The sequence below is a fragment of the Elephantulus edwardii genome, unplaced genomic scaffold (genome assembly GCF_000299155.1).
Source record: "Elephantulus edwardii isolate Elephantulus edwardi_28Jun2011 unplaced genomic scaffold, EleEdw1.0 scaffold00054, whole genome shotgun sequence".
In the NCBI taxonomy this organism is placed as follows: domain Eukaryota; kingdom Metazoa; phylum Chordata; class Mammalia; order Macroscelidea; family Macroscelididae; genus Elephantulus; species Elephantulus edwardii.
The window spans coordinates 6,890,896-6,905,889 of NW_006399804.1; the positions used below are offsets into that span (position 1 = coordinate 6,890,896).

The 14,994-nt window shown below is 36.4% G+C and overlaps 1 protein-coding gene across 1 annotated transcript in view; it reads right to left on the reverse strand.

Moving 5' to 3' along the window:
• LOC102861313 (CDK5 regulatory subunit-associated protein 2-like) overlaps positions 1–14,994 on the reverse strand; it is a 138,201-nt gene that overhangs the window by 20,578 nt on the left and 102,629 nt on the right. The window contains exon 8 of the mRNA XM_006887102.1: positions 9,540–9,605. Coding sequence (XP_006887164.1) covers positions 9,540–9,605 — 66 coding nt within the window. The remainder of the gene's footprint in view (positions 1–9,539; positions 9,606–14,994) is intronic.

Consider the following 14,994-nt stretch of genomic DNA (forward strand, 5'->3'; position numbering starts at 1 on the left):
GCCTAGTTGTGACTATTGTCTGAAAGAGGAGGCTGCTTTGAGGGAGCTCTGGTGGCCTAGTGGCAAGAAGTTGCACTGAAATCCCAGAGGTATGTGGTTTGAATCCACCAAATGCTCTGCTGGAGAAAGAGGGGAAGCTCCTCCTTTACCAGTCAGATCTGATTTGATGGTATGCACACACAAAAGAATAAAATTTAAAAAAAAAGAAAAGAAAGAGGAGGCTGCTCTACTGAACAGAAACAGATCATCCCTTGGGTCAGAAGACAGGGAGAAACTCAGGCAGGGTAGCTGCCTCACCCTCTTCTGCAACAGTGACTTCAGATCAATAACCTGCTATTGCCTCAGACACAAAAAAATTCTACCACAGCAATGTCACATAGAAAGTAGGCTACCTCACAAGACCAAAGTAAGAGGGCATTCCCAAAAGTGACTCAGTATTAATAGATTTCCTGAAGCCAGAAAGTCTGATGAAATTCTCTGACACAGAATTTAAAAGAAAAGGATTGAATATTTTTAATGGGTGAAAGATCAACATGAAGAATTACAGGACACTTAAAGCAAAAACCAGGAGGAGCTTAAAAAAAAATCAAAACAATACATATAAGACAAATAAAGCATTAGAGGCTCTGGAAAAATAAGAAACCATGATCCAAAATAGGAGGACCAATGTCTCAGATGCTATCAACATGATGGAGGGACACATGAACAGGGTTGAAGAGATGGAACACAGAAACAATGAAATAGAAGACAGAATTCTCACCATTGATCTGCTAGAACAAAAAGTAGAATTCAAAAAGAAGGAAAAAGAAGAAAGCCTAAGAATTATGTGGGACACCATCAAGAGGAATAACATGTATAACTGGAATCCCAGAACAGGAAGAAGCAAATAAAGGCACTGCAAAAGTTGTGGAAGAATTATTAGAAGAAAATTTCCTAGGATGAATGAGAGAATATATATTCAAGAAGCTGAATGAACACCATATAGAATAGACCCAAAAAGAAAAACACCAAGACATATCATAGTCAACTTTGTCAGAACCAAAGATAAGGAGAGAATCTGAAAGCAGCAAGGTAGAAATAAAGAATAGCCTATGAGGGAGAGCAAATATGATTAAGTGCCAATTTCTCAACAGAAATCATGCTAGCAAGAAGACAATGGAATGACAAGAATACTGTAGCCAGCAAAATTGTCCATCAAATATGAAGAGGAGACCAAGATATTCCAAGAAAAACAGAACCTAAGAGAGTTTGTAAAATAAGACCAGCTTTGCAGGAAACACTGAGAGATGTCCTTCTTACAAGGTACCCACAGAAAGCAAGATGGACCAAAGAAACTAGCAACAACACCAAAAAGAACTCAACACAATGATAGCAATAAAACCTTGCCTCTCAATAATCACACTGAATGTGAATGGTTTAAATGCACCGTTGAAGAGAAGAAGAGTAGCATATTGGATAAAATAAAAAAATCTATTGATATGTTTTCTACAAGAGACACACTTGAAAAGTGAAGATAAAGAAAGACAAAATAAAAGGATGGGGAGGAATATACCAAGCAAATGGCAACCAGACTAAAGTAGTAATTTCAGTGCAAAAACAATCACAAAGGACAAGGAAGGTCACTACATAATGCTTAAAGGGTCAATAGAACAAGAGGACATAACAATAATAAATATCTATGCACCAAATGAAAGACCTGCAAAATATATAAAACAAACATAAAAAAAAACTGGAAAAGGAAATAGACAACACTACTATAATAGTTGGTGACTTCAATACACCACTCTCAAGAAAAGATAGAAGTTCCAGAAAGAAACTCAACAAAACCCCTGAAGAATTAAACCACACAATAAACCAACCAGATCTCATAGGTATCCCCAAAAAGGACAGTATAACTTCTCCAATGTGAATGGAATATTCTCCAGGATATATCACATTTTAGGTCAAAAGACAAGCATCAGTACAATCAAAAGCACAGAAATAATACAAAGTGTCTTCTCAGACCACAATGCTACAAAATTAGAAATTAATAACAAGAGGATAAAGAAGGAAAAAACCATACATTTGGAATATGAACAACACCTTGCTTGAGCATGAGTGGGTACTAGAAGAAATAAAAAAATGAAATTAAAGAGCTTATTGAAAAAAATGACAATGGAAACACAACTTACCAAAATGTTTGGGAAATAGCCAAAGCAGTAATCAGAGGTCAATTTATAACAACAGGCAACCAGATTAAAAGACAGGAAAAAAATGACCATTTACTCTATAACCCAACATCTCCATCAAATTGAAAAATAACTGTAAGAAAACCTGACACTGTCCAAAAAAACTGCATGATAAAAATTAAGGCAGAAATAAATGAAATGGAAAACAGGAAAACAACTGAACCCACCAACAAAACCAGGAGTTGGTTCTTCAAAAAAGTCAATAAAATTCACAAACCACTAGTAAAACTAACAAAGGAAAAGACACAAATACTCTAAATAGGATATGAAACGGGCAGTGTCCCAATGGAACTAACTAAAATTAAAAGGTCAACCATGGAATATTAAAAAAACTTAAACAAATATAAAAACCTAGAGGAAGTGGACAAATACTTAGAAAATAGCAAACTACCTAAACTAACATAAACAGAAATTGAACACCTGAACAGACCCATTACAAAAGAAATAATTGAAATGGTAATAAAACAACTTCCAGCCAAAAAAAGCCCTGGACAAGATGATTTTACAAGTGAATTTTATCAAGCATTCAAAGAAGAACTATCACCAATTCTACATAAACTATTTCAGAAAATAGAAAAAGATGGAATTCTCCCAGACTCATTCTATGAAGCAAACATATCCTTGATACCAAAGCCAGGTAAAGACACCAACAATATAGAAAACTAAAGGCCAATATCTTTCATGAACATAGATGCAAACATCCTGTATAAAATCCTGGCCAATAGAATCCAATGATACACACACACACACACACACACACACACACACACACACACTTCACTATGACCAAGTGGGATTCATAACATGTATGCAAGGATGTTTCAATATAAGAAAAACAATCAGTGTAATTCATTACATTAACAAAGCAAACAAGAAGCATATGATCCTATCAATTGATGCAGAAAAGGCCTTTGACAAAATCCAACACCCTTTCTTGATTAAAACGCTCAACAAAATAAAAATAGACGGGAATATACTCAACATTGTAAAAAGTATATATGCAAATCCAAGAGCCAACATTGTTCTGAATGGAGAGAGGTTAAAGGGATTCAATTTGAGAACAGGACCTAGGCAAGGATGCCCACTATCACATCCCCTATTCAATATTGTATTAGAAGTCTTAGTGTTATCAATAAGACAAGAGAGAGAAATAAGAGGTATCCAAACTGGCAAATGGGATGTAAAATTATCTCTATATGTAGATGATATGACAGTATACCTAAAATACCCTAAAGACTCAACAAGAAAACTACTGGACATAGTTAACCAATTCAGCAAGGTGGCAGGATACAAGATCAATATGCAGAAATAAATTGGACTTCTCTACAGTGACAAAGAGATTATAGAACTGTAGCTAAGAAAAAAGAAAATAGTCATCACAATAGCTAATCACAAGAGTAAATACTTGGGAGTAAATCTAACAAGAAACACAAAGTATCTACTCAAAGAAAATTACAAAACATTACTACAAGAAACAAAAAGAGACCTGTAGAAATGGAAGAATATAACTTGCTCATGGATAAGAAGGCTCAATATTGTGAAAATGACAGTACTACAAAAGGCCAGTTACAAGTTCAATTCCATTTCCATTCTTCTACAAGATGGAAAAGGCAATCTCCAATTTCAGTTGGAATGGAAAGAGACCCCAAATAAGCAAAGTACTCCTTAAGAAGAGAAAAAATGTTGGAGGCATCTCACTCCCTGATTTCAAATTCTACTACACTGTCGTGCTGGTCTGACAATGTGGTACTGGTATACAATGAGAGACACATACATCAATGGAATAGAATTGAGGACCCAGAAATCAGTCCATCTACCTATGGTCAACTGATTTTTGACAAGGAGAGGAAATCAGTTGAGTGGGAAAATGACAGCCTTTTAAAAAAATGGTGTTGGCAAAATTGAAAAACCTTCTGCAGAAAACTCAAACTAGGCCCACACCCCACCCCATACACAAAAACCAACTCAAAATGGATCAAGGACCTATGACTAAAACCAAGGACTATAAACTTAATTAGAGAAACGCTTAGAAGAACCCTAGAAGCACTAATCCACAAGTTGAATAGTCTCCGAAGCATCCTGAAAAACTTAAAACCAGAAGAGGATAAAATAGATGAATGGAAACTTCTAAGAATCAAACCTCTGTACACATCCAAAATCTTCTCCAATAGGGTAAAAAGGGAAGCCACTGACTGTTAAAACATATTCAGTAATGACATGTCTGATAAGGGACTTATAGCTAGAATTTATACAATACTAGAATGCCACAACAAGATAAACAACACAAAAGCAAAATGGGCACAGTATATGAACAGACACTTCACCAAAGAAGACATTCAGATGGTGAACAAACACATGAAAAAATGTTAAAAATCCCTAGCTCTTAGAGAGATGCAACTCAAACCAACTATGAGATATCATCTCACCCCAGTAAGAATAGCAAAATTCAGCAGAGCAGCAAACAGCAAATGCTGGCAAGGTTGTGGAGAAACTGGAACCCTTATTCACTGTTAGTGGAAGTGTAAAATGGTGCAACCACTATGGAAGGCAGTATGGTGCTGTCTCAGAAAGTTGCAAATAGAAATACCATTTGACCCAACAATTCCACTACTGGGAATACAACCTAAGGAAACCAGAACTGCCACCCAAACAGATATATGTACACCTATGTTTATTGCAGTTTTGTTCATAGTAGCAAAGAGTTGGAAACAACCCATGTGCCCATCAACAAATGAATGGCTAGAGATGAGGTATATTTACAAAATGGAATTGTATGCAGCACTGACAAACCAAGAACTCATGAAATAGTATACAAAATGGGTGACCACTGAGGAAATTATGCTGAGGGGGGAACTAAGAAAAGAGGGGATAAATAATATACATGGTATTGAAATGGACAAGGGAGAGAACTGTATAAAGGAATAAAATGTGCAACAATGAATGAAGGGGGAAAGGCATGAAACATTTGTAAAAATACCTGAGGAAGGAATATAAGAGGACACAGTGGGGAAAAACCCAAGACTCATGCATTATTTGCACAAAACATATAAATCTTTTTCTACCTAGTTAAACATATTTCTAAGTAACTTGTGGGAATGACAATTGAGTGCTGTTCAGTACAAGCTAGAAATGTTTTCAGAATATTTTTATCAATAAACTATATATTCATATCTCATTTCCTAGCAGTATTACACATACATATCTTCTATTAAAAAGCAACAACAAAACCATTGCAATGGAGTAGATTCTGGCTCATTGTAACCTCCTATTGTGTTGGCAAAGCTGTAACTCTTTATGGGAGGAGACTACTGATCCTGATCTTTTCTCAGAGTGGCTAGTAGAATAGAACTACTTAAACTTTCACAAAGTGTTCCTTACTAGAAATTTTTACTTAATAATTCAACATGTAACTCACTATATCCTTGTATTGCCTCTAGGAATACAAAGAATATTTCCCAAAGTAAGCATTTAACTTGTATTTTATGACAATTCCTTCAAATGTAAATTTGGAACTTTTAACCAAAACTGGAACTAATGGTAATAAGCACCAACTTCATTGGACTATTAGTGCAACATTTTTATATTGATGTGCTTAGGAAAGAAAAAGAAGTTAATAAGATAATCATATTATGGCAAAGTGTCAAGATATAAAAGGATAAGGAAATTGCTGTCTTAGTCTGGAAGTTCTGTTGAAATGTAGTGAGCATCATAGAAACATACTGGTGGTTGCACATTAAGTGTGATTGAGAATCAAACTAAGTGTCCTTCATAGAAGATGAGGATTCTACTGCTGAACCACTATTGTCTCTAGCTGGGAGGCATTATTTCCAGAACATCAGTACAAATGTATTTTAAAAAGATCATAAAAGACAATTTTTATGATCATATGAGTGCGGAATGAGGGTTGCAGAATGGAGTGTATTTGGGGTGTGAGTGGGGGTGTGTGTGGGGGATTGTGTACCAATGAAGGAGTTTTCCTTTTGCTTTTCAAGGAGAGGAGCGAACTGGGGGTGAGGGGCGGGGAGAAAAGTGCAACAATGAAAGAATGGAATTCCAAAATCTCTGTAGATGTTCCTTGAAATTAATAAAAAAAAATATAAATTTAAAAAAAACACCACAATTCTTATAGGTCAGTTTCAACTCAACAAAATAACAAGAAGTCAGCTTAGGAATAGCAAGAAGTTATACAATCATTCAGTTATTGTTGTTATGTGCCATTGAGTTGCTTGCATCTCTTCATGACCTTACAATAGCTCTGAACCTTGCCCTATCTTGAGCCAATCTCATTGTCTCTAACACACCTACCTCCATTACCCCAGTTACTATGTCAATTCATCTCAACCAGGGTCTTCCTGTCCTGTACTGTCCCTCCATTCTTCCAAGCATGGTGTCCTCCTCCAAGGATCCGTCCCTCCTGGCCATGTGTCCAAAGTATGTAAGACAGAGCTTCAAAAATCCTTGTGGAGCTTCAAAATCCTTGCCTCTAAGAATCAATTTGTTTGCACTCTCTCCAGCATATACCTGTTTCCTCTCTTGGAAGTCCACGTATGTTCACTCTTCTCCAGCGTCACAACTGAAAGGCATTGATTCTTCTGTCAGACTTAGCCATTGTTTAGCTCTCTGATGCATAGCAAGCAATTGCAAAGATGATGGCCTGAATCAGGCGCACCTGAGTATCTAGACTAACATCGTTGCTCTTCAGTACTCTAAAGAGGTCCCTGATAATAGATTTTTTTTCCAAAGCAATTTGTCTTTTGATTTAATAACTGCTGGTGCCAAAATTTTGATTGTGGAACCAAGCAAGCTGAAATTGTTAACCTCAATTTCTTCTTCATCTATCATGATACTGCCAACTGGCCCGGTGGTGAGACTCTGTTTTCTTGATGTTGAGCTCAATCCTTGACCTACTCTGTAGCAAACATATCAGGTCCTCCTCATTTTCAGCAAGCAAGATTATATCACCCACTCATTGCCAGTTATTGATGAGCCTTCCTCCAATCCTGACGCCACATTCCTTCTCATAAGCCCAGACTCCTGAATGATATGTTTTGCATATAGATTGAAAAGCTATGGAGATAGGATGCATCCCTAATGTACATCTTTCCTGGTATGGAACCATGCCATGTTTCCTTTGCCCAGTTCTGATGATTGTTTCCTGGTCCATGTCCAGGTTTCACCTGAGCACAATCAAGTGTTCTGGGATGCCCATTCTTATCAAGATAAGCCACAATTTGTTGTGATTCACATAGTCAAATGAAACACAGAGTATCTCTGGTACTCTCTGATTTCAGCTAAGTAAGATCCATTTAACATTAATATCATGTCCTTAGGGTTGTGGCCTCTTCTAAATCCAGCTTGCATATCTGGCAGTTGTCTGTTGATGTACTACTAATCCATTTGTTTTTGGATAATCTTCAGAAAATTATTCAATAGGTGCCCCAAAAGCCAAATGTAGGATATGATTGCTCTACATTTTATTGCTTACCTCTATATTGATCTTTAACTTGGTAGGTTCTTAATAGATCAGAAGTAAATTATATCAGGAATAGACAACCACAGAACAAAAACCCTTTAGCCAGAGAGTAATTTTGTAATTCTATAAAACGATTCTGTTCAACTCTACCTTCTCTTATCTTATTTTACCATCATCTCAACATAGTCACAAATCCTGTCCTTGAAGGAAGTACTATGGAGACCAACAAAGAAAACCAAGGATCCAAGCCTGTAACGATAGAGTGAAGCCTGCTTCAGCATGAATCACAGAATACATGTGGTGGTGGTGATAGTCCCCAAATAGTGATCTTTCTGGATACAAACTGAATAATCCAAGAAAACTTTGGTCACAGGAAGAACATAATATGTAGCTACAAATGGAAAACATGGATCACCAATGCAGTTCTAAGCATGCTGACGGCTCTGGTGCCCTCAAGAGCTTGTAATGCAGACTCTGGCTGCTTGGCAACAAGCTTGGGGCTCAACAAACTCCTAAACTACAAAATAAAACATGATTGGTTCCCCTGTGGGCAATACAATAGCACCCGTAAACACTCACAGTTAAAATGAAAGGAGCCAGGTCCTTCAAAGCGTATGGAGTCTGCTAATAGTATAGGCAGAAACCACTGAGTAAGTAGTTTGTTGTCCTCTCTATTACTGCTAACAAACTTACAATATGGGTTTTCCCTTCCCACTCTATAAAAACACTCTCCATCTTAATGACAATGTGCACATTTAGAAGTTTGTTTTTAGACAAAAGACCTGGACTTTGGAGGAATGGCTTGAGAGTGTGGAAGTGGGGTTGGACATAGCTGATCAAATCTACTCAAATAGTGACAGAGACTATGTTTGTTTATAGGCCAGGTGTTTAAAAGTAACAGGTTCAAAAATCACAAATTTGTCAGCCACCACATGGTTTTTGTGTGTTGTGAACCATAGCGTTCTTTGCTTCCTGCATTACCATGTTGGCTTTTTAGAAGGCTGCATTGTAATTTAGGAGCATTGTCTTGCATTAATTTCTATGACAAGGAAACCAAAACACATGGTGCTGAGAATAACAAAACAGAGTTAGAGGAGCAGTCATGACTTGGCACAAAGTGTGACAAGCTGTAAAAAAGCAAATGTTTCAATATCTGAGGCAGTGCTGATTTCCTATGAACAACCTTTTCTCTTCTAAACAGTATCATATTCTTTTCGAGCACATTTAGTACGCAAATCAAGCTGTGTTTTATGTTTTATTATAATAAACACAGTCAGTTTAGGGTAACAAAGACATACTAGTGGTGATCACTTGAAAGCCAAACTACACTACCCTAAGCTGGGTAGGGGGTGAGGCTCAGGGCTTTTAGAGGGTGAGTAGTCAACTGATAATATAAAAGACCAGCCGTCTGGAAAGTTCTCTTAAAAGAACATAAAAAGGCAGTGTTTTCTTATGAGACTAACACGGAATGCCAAAATATCTAGCTGGCTCTGTTTTTGTTGTCCTTTATGCCAATTTGTAACCAAAAATAGCAAATCTTTCAAAATATTGGACTCTTATAATTGTTTTGTTTTTAATTCCAATGTAGAAAGTAGAAATATTACACAATGTCTTAAATTGTAATACTTTCTTATGTAAGATTTTTCTACACAGTATGTTTATTACAAATCATTTTATTGAAAGTGATAATTTAAAAGTGTTCACATTTACCTAAACATATTTAGATCATTTGTAAAGGTGAAATGAATAGTGTACAGTATAGTTACAAATGAAAGTTAGAAAAAATTTGTTTAAATTCCTGAATTCAAATTTACTAGGAAATAATAAGGTAACCTTACCATATCTTGAACAAATATTTTTTCATTTTCAAGTTCAGCTCTTAATTTCTCTCTTCCATCAATTAACTGAAATAGAAAACAATATTACATTTGCATTAATGATTCAGAATATCTGAAATTACTCATTAACAGAATTTAGTGAAACATATTTTGATTCTGAATATGAGGGGGGAAATGAATCCCATATATACAGAGACAGATATGTCCACAGATTATAAAAAAATAGGAAAATATTATGAATTATTATTTGTATTACATAAATAGCAAAATATAGAGAAAATGTCTATTTATTGAGAACCTTTCTTATTCCATCTCCAAGATATGTGACTTCAATATATACTAAAGCAAAATGAGCAACTTTGCTTTACTCTTTTGCATGACTCATTTCTCTTATTTTAGGTTTCCTGCTATATTTATGAGCATATAAAGTCATATTTTCATACAGATTGAAAAAAACCATTAAAATGATATACTTCATGGAACCTGCTTCAGAATTTCAACTAACTTATCATTTGCCTGTGTTATGTATATGATAAAATTCAACCTCTGATTTTGACAAGCAGTCAGTTATTCAGGTATTTATTAATTTAAGGAACTCTGGTAGTGTAACCTGTAGAGTGTTACATTGCTAACCAAAGGCGGCACATTTCTGGTGGTTCCTAGAGAGATAAGCAGTCTCCATCCACATGATTTACAGCCTCTGAAACCTGCTGGAGAGTCAGTTATGAGTCAAAATTGACTTAATGACAGTAAGTTTGGAGTTCTTTTGTTTGAGTCCAGGTCTATGGTGAGAGTCAATATGCTTAATTAAGTCTCATTTCTACTTGTTTTTAAATACACCTGGGGTTGTAAAGGGAATATGTGCTTCATTCAAAGTTTTCTAAATCACTTCTTCTAATTTCCCCTGTATCTTTCTTACTTTTAAGGTATGGAGACAGGACACATCTCCACCATACACTCTTCCCAATTTTAAACCATGCATTGTATACTGTGATATTTCACTAATTGTGTAATATTTTATGAGTTTCTTGTTTTTCAGTGCTGTATGTAATGTTGGCCACATACATGTTAGTCATATATAATATGTCCAGTACAAGTAAATGTATACAATGTAGTCATATATGTATCTTAAAACTCTATAATAACTATGTTTTAAAGATAAAAGGAAATAGGAGAAATTCATTTTAGTAATATATTTTATCTATATTTAATCTATCATAGAAATCTCTGGTGACCTACTGGCAAGAAGCTGCGCTGCAATCCCAAAGGCACACGGTTCGAGGCCACCAGCTGCTTTGCAGAAGAAGGATGGAAATCTCCCATTTGATTAACTGCTTCTGAAAAGCAGCTGGAGGTCAGCTATAGGTTGGTTCCTACTCTATGGTACATAACAACAGTATATATTTAGTGAATTCTTGTGGTCTAGTAGGAAAGGAGTTGCACTGCCAATCTCAGGATTGTTATTGTTGTTGTTATGTGCTGTCAAGTCACCTGTGACTCATAGCAACCCTATGCACAACAGCCCTAAACCCTGCTCTATTCTGTGCCAGTTTTATTTTATTTCATTGTCTCTGACACATCTAGGCAGTTTGAATCCACGAGCTGCTTTGTAGAAGAAAGGTGGGCAATTTTTTCCCCTTGCAATTTACAGCCTTTGAAAAACTACTAGAGGGTTTGCTATGGGTCGATTTCAACTCACTGGCAGATAACAACAGCAGCAAAAATATGTATTTGGCGCTCTGGTGGTTACCACATAGAGAGTTGCACTGCCAACTCAAAGACAAGAGGTGTGAATCTGCCAACAACTCCATGGAAGGAAAATGGCCAGTCTCCTCCAGAGCAATTTGCAGCCTCCGAAAATTCACTGGAGAGTCAGCAATGAGCTGATTTCAACTGGGTGGCAAAGAATGTGAGTGAGTGCATATACAGTCTTATCATCTCAACATGCAATCAATACGAACATTATTAATGAACTATAGGAACCCAGTGTGCATTATATCTCAGTTTGGAAGTAAAATTTTTATGGAAAACATTCGTCTGCATTTAGAGACCAAGAACTTACAAACAGAAAAGTAGATTCACATAACAAATTATAATAACATACACAGAGCTTTCTAATAACAGAATGATTATCCGTTTTTACACATAAGTTTAAAATAATAAAAATGAAATATAATGAAAAATTCAGTTCCACTATTGCTCTAGTACATTTCAAGGGTCCATTAGTTCCATGTAAATGGTAGCTATGACTGGACAGTGTAGCTGTAAGAAGGGCAGGAAGCATTTAGCAAAAAATATTTTTCAATAATATTTTTGTTTTCCATGAAGGTTTACACATCAGTTTAAGTTCTTACTCAGTACTCACTATACAATTTATTCAGTAACAGTGGTTACATTATTGACAATGCATGAACATTTTCATTATTTCTGCTCTGGTTGTTCCATTTCCATGATTCCAGTTTCCCTACTCCCTCACTTTCTCATCTTTGTTTCAGAGTAATTTATCATCAAATTGGTAGTTGTGTAGCTGTTTTAAAGAAAACAGCACTTACTGTTAATATTAACTTTTGAGGCAATTTGTAACTTAGCTACAAGGTGACCTCAGGGTTTAGTTTTAGTTCAAGGGTTGAAGATCCTCTGGCCCAGTCTCAGGAAGTTGTCCAGTCTTACTGAATCCAGGAGGTCTAAATTTTCTTTAATTTGCGATTCTGATTCTCATCTACATTTTTCACTCATTCTATCAGGGCCCATCTATTGTGTCCTTACTATGAATAGTCTGTACTCATAGCTGGGTAGGGGTAAGGAGGATGAAGCTTTATCACACATATTTTGGACATTGTTATTGTTGTTGTTGTTGTTGTGTACCATCAAGTAAAAACTCATAGTTGATCCTACAGGTTTTCAAAGGCAGTAAATCACACAGGAGGAGATTGCCCCTCTCTCACCTATGTAGTAAGCAGCTATTGGGTTTGAACCGTGTTCCTTTGTGTTACAGCACAATTCCTTACCATTAAGCAACCAGAGCTCCCCGGGCATATTTTCAGAAGGGGCTAATCTTTGGAAAAGGACCTTATGCTTAGAAAAGTGAAGAGTGTGTGAAGAAGACTGTCAACCAGATGGACTAACATGGTGACTGACTCACGTATATCAGAATTGATACATACGGCACAGGATAGGACAGGGATCTATTGTTCATAGGGTTGCTATGAGCTATACTTGACTCAAAAGCCGCTAACAACAATTTGTCCTATAAACTAATTTCTTCTTTGAGTTTTTCTTTTTTTTCTGTCCAGAGAAATGGGGATCTATTAAGCTGTACTGTAGCTGTATAAAGCTACACACAAGAGTTTCTTCTTAAAGCATGGCTTATTGATTTTTTTGTTTTGCTGTTTTCTTTATAAAGTAAAAGTTTATAAAGCAAATTATTTTTTTCATCCATGTATTCACACACACTCTGTTGGATAAAATTAATCCAAAGGAAGACACTCATGAGCTTTTAATACCCTAGAGATTACCTACCAAACTAACATGTAGAAGATAACTTTAAGAACTATACTATATTGAGTACAATGTAATTCTGAGGTATCCTAGCCAGGAGATTAGGTCTTTAATTCTTTGAACCCACAAATCTAATGTAGTCTAAAAATATAATACTGTTTGATTATATCTAAGAAGTATCCATATTATGCTTCCATGTACTTTATTAATATATGCTCATGTGTTGCTTTAAGTTCTTGATATGTTCTGCTTGTACATTTTGTGAACATCATATCACAGACTTTATCATAGGAAAAGCAGTCAGGAGATCAGCATTTCACTGGGAAAGTTTGCAATCAGGTAACTCTCTAAATTATTAAGAAGCAATGATGTCAGTTTGAGGACTAAGGTGCACCTGATTCAGGCCATGGTCTTTTCAATCACTTGGTATTTTGCTGAGAGCTGGACAATGAGTAAAGATTATAGAATAATAGTTGATGGTGTTGGAGAACAGTACTGAATATCTCATGGATTGGGAAAAGAAAAAAATGGTGTGTCTTGGAGAAGGTGCAGCCACAGTGTTCCTTAGAGGCAAAGATGACAAAACTTCATCTCAAAAAACAAACAAACAAGCAAACAAACAAACAAACAAAACCAACCAAAAAAACTTCATCTCACAAACTCTGAGCATGCTGCTAGGAAAAGTTATTCCTTGGAGAGTGACATCATGCTTGGGAAGGTGGAAGGTCAATTAAAGATAGGAAGGCCCTCAACCAGGTGGCCTGACACAGTGACAGCAGCCATGGGTGTCACAGATTGTGAAGAAGACACAGGACAGGACAGGTTTCAAATCTGTTGTTCACGGGGTTACTTGATGTAATAGCACTAACAGCAGCAACATCACAGAAGAACCAGGATCTTGTTAGTTAATGTATTGAGAGGAATTATTTTTTTGTGTTTGGTCTTCAGTCCACATCATTATCCATTTCTCCATATCTGATTTCACTCACATTTCTGTTAGCTTTGTACCATTCAGTGGTATAAATCCTCTAGTAGTTCAGAGAATTTTTTTTTATTTTTGAGGTTTGTTGTGACTATTGAATGCAACGTGCCTAAAGCATAAGCAATGATATTCACTGGCTTTCCTCCTTTATGCTTTTGAATAAACCTTTATTTCACTACCCAAATAACTTCTTTGCCTCTTGCTTAGGGTATCATTAACTAGCACTGAAGTTTTTCTGAGTTTGGGAACCATGACCCTCTTCATGCTAATATTTTTTAAAGAAAATCAAACAGACAGATAGCACAACAACATTAAAAAAACTCTAATTGCCATTGAATTGGAACCACTTCATAGCTGAGTCTCAGGAGGGGAGCGGGGTTCAAAAGCTGTAAATCACACAGGAGGAAACTGGCCTCCTCCTGCGGTTACCTGTCTCTTGTTGGTGGATTCAAACCTTCAGAGAGGTGCTGTTTGTAGGTTAACAGCACAGCTCCCTATAGACTATGCACCAGAGCTCCTTAAATATACACATGGCTTTAAATACATTACGTGCATATGTATTTTTGGTTGTTTTGCTGTTTCAAAATTCTAAGTGTCATAGCAATTATATACAGGTACTTCTATCTTACATACTTCCTAGTGATACTGTTTACCTTTGCCAAGGTACGTGTATATAATCATTGAGCATCACCAAAAACAAGTGTCTACTTTCTAAAGAGTGAATCCTCTCTTTACTCCTTGGTAACTACAAATGAACATCATTGTTGTGGTGGTTGTTGTTGTTATGTGCCGTCGAGTCACTGGTGACTGATAACGACCCTATGTACAACAACAGCCTTAAACCCTGCTCTATCCTGTGCCAATTGCATTATCTCTGACACACCCATCCCGATTACCCCAGTCACTGAATCAATCCACCTCATAGAGGGTCTTCCCCTCCTGCGCTGTCCCTCCACCCTAACCAAGCATGATGTC